The sequence below is a fragment of the Xiphias gladius genome, chromosome 12 (genome assembly GCF_016859285.1).
Source record: "Xiphias gladius isolate SHS-SW01 ecotype Sanya breed wild chromosome 12, ASM1685928v1, whole genome shotgun sequence".
In the NCBI taxonomy this organism is placed as follows: domain Eukaryota; kingdom Metazoa; phylum Chordata; class Actinopteri; order Istiophoriformes; family Xiphiidae; genus Xiphias; species Xiphias gladius.
This window is the reverse complement of record NC_053411.1, coordinates 4,854,460-4,861,325: the sequence shown is the minus strand read 5'-3', so window position 1 is coordinate 4,861,325 and position 6,866 is coordinate 4,854,460. Positions and strand designations below refer to the sequence as shown.

The 6,866-nt window shown below is 42.7% G+C and overlaps 2 protein-coding genes across 4 annotated transcripts in view; both read left to right on the top strand.

Annotated features, from left to right (window-relative positions):
- The first annotated feature begins 662 nt into the window (after positions 1-662).
- Positions 663-4,434, top strand: haus4 (HAUS augmin-like complex, subunit 4). Its single transcript, XM_040141137.1, has 9 exons — positions 663-897; positions 993-1,132; positions 1,473-1,604; positions 1,938-2,078; positions 2,323-2,419; positions 2,557-2,702; positions 2,948-3,078; positions 3,714-3,782; positions 4,045-4,434. The coding sequence occupies exons 1-9, from the start codon at positions 831-833 to the stop codon at positions 4,229-4,231; spliced, it is 1,110 nt and encodes a 369-aa protein (XP_039997071.1). The 5' UTR covers positions 663-830; the 3' UTR covers positions 4,232-4,434.
- Positions 4,435-5,818: 1,384 nt separating this feature from the next.
- Positions 5,819-6,866, top strand: part of dock11 (dedicator of cytokinesis 11) — a 60,931-nt gene continuing 59,883 nt past the window's right edge. For all 3 annotated transcript variants that reach the window (XM_040140492.1, XM_040140491.1, XM_040140493.1), the window contains exon 1: positions 5,819-6,044. In XM_040140492.1, coding sequence (XP_039996426.1) covers positions 5,940-6,044 — 105 coding nt within the window. In that variant the 5' untranslated portion in view covers positions 5,819-5,939. The remainder of the gene's footprint in view (positions 6,045-6,866) is intronic.

Below are 6,866 nucleotides of genomic sequence, written 5' to 3'. Positions count from 1 at the left end.
TGTGAAGATAGAATGTCTATAGTTCTGCCCATTCTAAATTAAGCCCAACACTCATTCATATTATGCATTCCTTATTTGTGTAGTTAATGTGTGTAGTGTTACCACAACCAGTATAGTTATGATTCTCCTTTATTCAATCCACCATGAACCCCCTGACTGAGTTATTTGGAGTTATTTTAGTAAATGATTGTTGGTGTCTACTTCTAATGCTTGTCACTTGTTTTCAGTTTTAAGTTGACATATAAGGCTTGTTGAAGGGATTTCTGCTGGTTTTAATATTATTTGGATTTGTATGATATTCTGTATCATTTTATGTCAGGCAGTGTTATGTGCAGGAGCACTGTGTTGTTTTTGCCAGTCCGGCCATGAGGACTTCCCTCGCCTCTGTCATCTTTGTTATGTCACGAAACCTGTACAATTAAAAACAGTCTTTGTAAATTATGAGAGACAACCTTTAATTCGTTTTTAAATTTGAGGCAAATCCAGACTACATATCATGTATCACCACCAATGGGAATGGAGATTATATTGTTATTAAACAGTAACTTTTCTTAGGAGTGATTCCATTTTCCGCTTTCGCAGTGCGCGCTCCCGCGAGCGGCATGCAGTTCTCGCAGGCAGGCAGTACTTGGCATAGTCGCACTGTGATTGTGTTGGTCACGCGGCTTCAGTTAGCCAATAGGCACGGTTCATGCGGAGGCGCGCAACTTGATTCGGGAAGTACTCAATTCATTTTCGTGTCGTGTTTGTGCTAGCAGGGGAAAAGCCACGAGAAATCCACAAATAGACAAGTTGCGCTGGGTTAATAAGGAAGACATTGGAGCTGAAAGATGTCCGCTGGTGCCGAGTTTACACTCGTGTCGTCGCTTGGGAAGGGCGACAGCTTGCGTCAACAGGGTAAGAAAACAAGTTTACTGCGTTAACTGCTGCAAAGACTTACGCTGGCAAAATACACGTATGGCGCTTACTGTATTTACTACACTCCCACCCAGTTCTCGCCTCCTTCCCTCTGTGTGACATGACGGAGGAGGATCTGACCAGGAACCCCCAGTTCTGTAAGCTCCTGGCCACCCTGGCTCAACATGTGGACCAAACCGGACTCACTGTGTCGCTGAAGACAGAGCTGGACAAGGTATCGACAGCACTACGCTCACAAGGGCACGAAGCCCTCAGCGATGCTACCGCCCACATTTGATAACCTACACGCGCACTTGCTTTGCAAAGTGCAGTATTACCTGATGCAGTTCAAACTAAACTGTGGTTAGACCCGAACGGCCATATGCTGGATTTGCCACTTCATGAGGAGAAGTTAATTGTATTTAATGACACAGTGAATAGTTTACGACTCACCGACCTCTACTGGTAACCAGTTAGAATTGCAGTCACCTAGGGGGAATCTTTCCCTTCCTACAGAGGTCTGAGTTCGTCAGTTTTTATGTATCTGTGAGCGCTTACGGATGCCTTTTTGCCAGGCTGAACAGAAGCTGCAGAGCCAGAGGCGTCACTGGCTGCGCTCTGAGAGCCTCCACCGAGGGCTGCAGGAGATGATCCAGGACCACTGTGTCAGGAAGCACCATGCCACTGTACCCCCTGACCAGAACATGGTACTTTTCTTATGCACAGTCTACAATTGCACAAACAGCTGAAGTGATCAACCGAAAACATACCTATTTGTAGTCATAAAAGCCACACTACGCAACTTGCTCTGGCGTTCCAAGGTCCAAACTGCAGCTAAAGGTAACTGCTTAAAACATTTGAACTTCAGCACCCAGAAATCTATCATATATTATGATATTGTTAAACTGCACATTGTATGTTCATTTTTACCAAAGTGACAAGAGGAGACAGATATCAGCAGCGTTTTACTGATTAGGATGAAACTTATCTGTAATAAAATTACATCTGTAATATATCACTTGCTTTGCTTGTGTGTGTAGTTCTATGAGACGATGGAGAAGTGTCTGCTGGTGGCCCAGTGTGTCAGACAGCTAGATCCCAGTAGCACTACCAACCAGGACCAGCCCTCTGTTCTGGGCCTGAACACCAAACAGGTGATGGAGCTCATGCCGTCAGAGAAGGTGAGTCAAAACTACAGTGCATTCACCGACAGAGTTAAAAAATCTTGCTTTTGGTATAAATGTGTCGTTTCTGAATTTGTAATGCCTAAATAAAAAATTAAGTTGGTATGATTTCTCAGCACAAAGATGTACAGTAGACATATTGTTCGGGGAAACAAATTTCAAATAAAACCACTGTTATACGAATTATTAATACAGGCCATGTGTGCTTTCCCCATGCCAATGCTATGTTTATCTTTACCAGAATGTACAAAGAATGAAACAGAGTCTACCCAGAGAGCTGGAGAAACATCTGAAGAAAAAGTGTCTGAACCTCCTCTGTTACTATCAACCTGAATGGGGTACAGTCACAAAATGCTGATTTATCTCTGGTTACCAGTAAAATTTAACTTATCACTCACTTTGACAACCTTTTTATATCACTTGATTGATCTGCATGGGCATCACGCACAGGGTGTTGGTTTGTAATCTCTTCTAGAGAATGATAGTGAGGGTCTGAAGAAAAGCAAGTTGTGCCATCTGTCAGTCCAGCTGGACAAAGAGAAGAAAAGAGCAGAGAGTCTGAAGGAGACCTGCAGGGAAAACACAGTCCTCCTGCTGAGACAGACTCAACTCTACCTCTCTGTAAGTCCTCCTATAAATGTATTTAGTTAAGTAGAGGAACCTAACTTAAACTAACCTAAATTTCTGTTTTTTGCAGGTTGCCACATACAGAGTACTTTATATAATGATGGGCATTCTGTGGTGTTTGCATCACTTGAAGAAACCCAATCACTGGGAATTGTTTCCAGACTAAAATACTTAACAATTTTCATGTTCTGTTACTTTTGTCACAACAATATTGTTCTGTTCTTTTGTTCCCTTGCCAGGAGCTGACAAAGTGTATTCAGCTTCTCCAGTCTTTCATCTTGGACCACAGGCTGAAGATCCAGACAGATTTGGACAGGAAGAAGTTGGACTACTTTGAAGGCAAATGTGAATTAGTCTTACAGAAGATAAAGTAAGCAGAGTTCAATACTTCACCTACATAAATAAATTAGACATTGCAGACAATTATTTGTCCTTACTCAGAAGACTTACTAGATCAATAAACTCAAATTCTTATTATATTATGGCGTGCAAGCATTAGATGCTTGGAACTTTGCATTATTTTAAACTATCCAACTCTAATATTATAATATCGTTTATTGTGAAGAACAGACATCTCAAGTAAAATGGTGTTGCTGGTAGGCACAAAAGAGTATCCATGTAAGTTAGGGATGCATTAGTTTTGATACTAGTACCCAATATTCAGTATTTTCCTATACACACTGGCATTTTAAACCATGATATTTTTATTCTGTCACTAATTTATCAGTTGAGTTAAGTGACGTGATGGGAAAAATCCCCATAAAATGCCAACTTCTCAATCAGCTAAATACTGGGAATACTCGTCATGTCTTTTTTGTTATAATATTTCTTTTAAAGGTGATCTCAGTTATAGCATGCAGTGCCAAAATATCAGTTCATTGTTACTGTAAATCATACTGAACATTAAGTTATTGATACGAGGCGATATCAAATAACAAAAGAAGAAGATGTATAAGTCATACATGCATTTCTGTTTCTCATACTTGTTTTTCTTTCCCTTCAAAGGGCTGAGATGGTGGAAATCCAGCTGGACACATACACAGCTGACTTAATATCTGCTCATAGAAAGATAAGGCAAGAGACTTTTTGTCTATCTGATTTATTTCTAAGTTTTGTCACGTAATGGCAATTTTATTCATATTTCTCCACAGGAACACTTCGGTCATAGCTGTCTTCTGAAGGGCAACTAATAGTTGAAGAAAGTCATACTACTTCTCACACGTCTTTGTCATGTTCTTTGGATTTTTCCTTATTAAAGCCCTCAGAAAAGTAATTATAGGAGCTATCACGTGGCCAGTTTTTCTAAAAACCTTTTTCTGTTACATCTCAATTTCAGGGAAAAGTTGGAGTCTGAGCTGAAGGCCTGTCAGGTGGAGAAGCAGTCTGTGGAGTTAAAACTGGCCTCCTTTGAGATCTTGGGCAAAGAGTTTGAGGCCCTGGCCGAAGAGTACTGCAGATTACGGCAGGAGATAGAAATGAAAAACTGGGCTCTGAGGGAGTTCACCCAGTACAATAACAAGTGAAGATCACGTCTGATGCTGGGACAACAGCCGGCCATTACCTGTTCGCAGCATGTCATTGCTCACAATGACATGCTGGCGTTTGGACGCTTGACACATGTAGCATGTAGCATGTACAGTAGTGAGTGTGTTAACTGAAGGCTACCATTAGAGCTCCTAACTTTAAACTGTTGTTTCATTCACTTCAATAAATTAAATTTTCCTGAAATACTCAAGCCTCTTCATTGCATCACCATGGTAATCAGTATTTCAGCTTTTCTTTGTTTCTTCCCAAACCCATTTAGAGTTCAGTGCTTGTTTAGTACTCATCACTTTTGTTTTCTATATCCTCTTATACTGAGAATCTCTACATTCATACTGACAACTGTGCAAAGTACCTCTGCCCCTAAAATTTGCCTCCTAGTCGGCAGAGGCAGCCGTGAAGCATCTGTTCAGTGCAAAAGATGGCCATTGTGAAACGGGCTGCAGCTCAATACCACAAAAATGTCCGAGGCCTACACATTCTATACGTTTGGTGTATATGCTGCATATGTGAGCCAGCAACATCAATATTATGAAAATGAGAAATGTAATGATTTTCTAGTACAACCCTCACATTAAACCTGCTACTTTGCGGCTTCTTTTTTTTGATTGCTTGGAAACAATGACTTTAACGGTTCAATGCCATATATCTGCAATTTGCAACCTCTTCCCCCAGGGGGCAGTATATTGTAAATTTTGACTGACATCGACATACTTCCATGTTATAATCCTGTCCTACACTGAACTGTTTCCCACTTTTACTGGACATAGTGAAGCTATACCACGCGTCTTTGCTTTGTTTGCCTATTCTTTTACTATAGAAAAGAGATTTAATATTTGATACAGCATACAACCTTTTTTTTTTTCAATTAAACAATTTAAAACTTGCACAGAACGAAGCACCTGGGAGAGAGTAAAGGATGTTTGTTATTATCCCTCTTAAATTCTGGGTTGTGCTGTTTGATAAATTCAAGTTCAGCATTGAACAATTCCAGCTCTCTAATGAGTCGATCTCCTGTTCACCAACACTTCACATGTCACAGCAGTTGTGGAGTGACCCTACTTAGTTTAAGTTTAGGTTTTTGTCACTGGCATATCAACCTTTATCACAACTCACAGGAATGATAGTATAAGTTCTCCGCAGAGTCGTTAGATTTACTTTATTCCTGCAGTATTTAGCTTTTAAACAGCAATGAAACCGTGTCAATAAAAAGAATGTTGCACAGAAATAAGGCCATTATTCATTGACACCAAAAGAGGCACATTTGCCCTAATTCAGTTGAGTATTAAACTATTTTAAAACACGTTCGAATTGATTATTATTATTTTTTTAATGCTTTTAGTCTTGGAGACACATTTATTTTGAAAAAATTGTAACAGAAACTGTCAGGTCAGCGCCCGCTGTGATGTTTTTTTCGTACATAAACGATCTTTGATGACGCCGCTCCACTAAGGAGAAACGGAAGTGAGTAAGAGTGAAGCATCTCGCTCTCGCCAACCCTCTCTGGTCTCCTCTCATCAGCAGCACCAGCCCCGCCTCGCGACGCGAAAACCGCTGGCTGGCTCCCCTTCGGACGCAAACCCCCCGCATCTGGCTGTCACACAACGCCGCTGCCGCTGCCGCTCCCGCTCCCGACCGGTGCCGCGGCATGCCCATATTCTCCCCGTGGACTCTGACCGGAGCAGCACTATGTCCGAGGTGCGGAAATTCACAAAGAGGCTGAGCAAGCCCGGGACGGCCGCGGAAGTCAGGCAGAGCGTGTCGGAGGCTGTGAGGAGCACCGTGGACCTTGTGGTGAGCCGAGCCCGCTGTCTGTGGACCGGCGGCGGTCATTTTAGCTGACTGGGAGACTGTAACTAACTGGTTAGCCTGCTAACTCCGCTCCCCTCGGTGCCCTTTAGCCAGGCTAAGCCTTTCTCTAATTAGACGCCGTTCTTTCTCGTTTATCCACAGATTCATCTGACTCTCTTATTTCCGCTTTTTTTTTTTTTTTCTTTTCACCAGTTTTCATTCACTGCGTTTGTCCCAACAACCCAACAGCTCCCGCGAAGCTCCGCTGCGTCTCTGGACGCACGGAAACAATTACACAGCCTCATTTGTCGGTGCCACACACTGTGTAACCTTAAAAGCAGACAACGTGCCGTGAATCCAACTCCGATGTGCGGGCTTGGTTTCTCGAAATCGCCAGCGTCAGGGGGTTAATAGGACTGTCCACGGAAACACATGGCTTTTCGGTCTTTTGCGGCTCCTTTTGTGTGCTGGCGGATGAGGAGCAGTGCCAGTTGGACAGCTGCAGCATGGCTTCCCTGTCCTTGCCTTGGAGCTGTGCGTGTGTGTGTGTGTTTGCGCGCGCGTGTGTGTGTTTGCGCGCGCGCGTGCCTCTTTATTTCTGCACACTGTGTAAAAAAAAAAAAAAAAAGAAAGGACGACAGTTGATGCATGTCTTCATAATTAATGTGGCAATGACGGGTGTGCACAGCAGAAGCTTTTTAATGGTTTATTTTTCCTCCTTTCGAATGAATGGCAGTGCCGGTGGCTGACGGGGACTGATGGGGGCTTGGGACTGGGACCCCAGTAATGAGAAGGGATTAGGCGCAGTGGCTTGAGATGAATAGC

What these genes read in the sequence shown, in the direction of transcription:
- haus4 (XM_040141137.1), top strand. Translation starts at nt 831, where the DNA reads ATGTCCGCTGGTGCCGAGTTTACACTCGTGTCGTCGCTTGGGAAGGGC. An exon ending in TGAAGACAGAGCTGGACAAG is followed by an intron (nt 1,133 to 1,472) that starts GTATCGACAGCA and finishes CCTTTTTGCCAG; the next exon opens with GCTGAACAGAAGCTGCAGAG. An exon ending in AGCTCATGCCGTCAGAGAAG is followed by an intron (nt 2,079 to 2,322) that starts GTGAGTCAAAAC and finishes TATCTTTACCAG; the next exon opens with AATGTACAAAGAATGAAACA.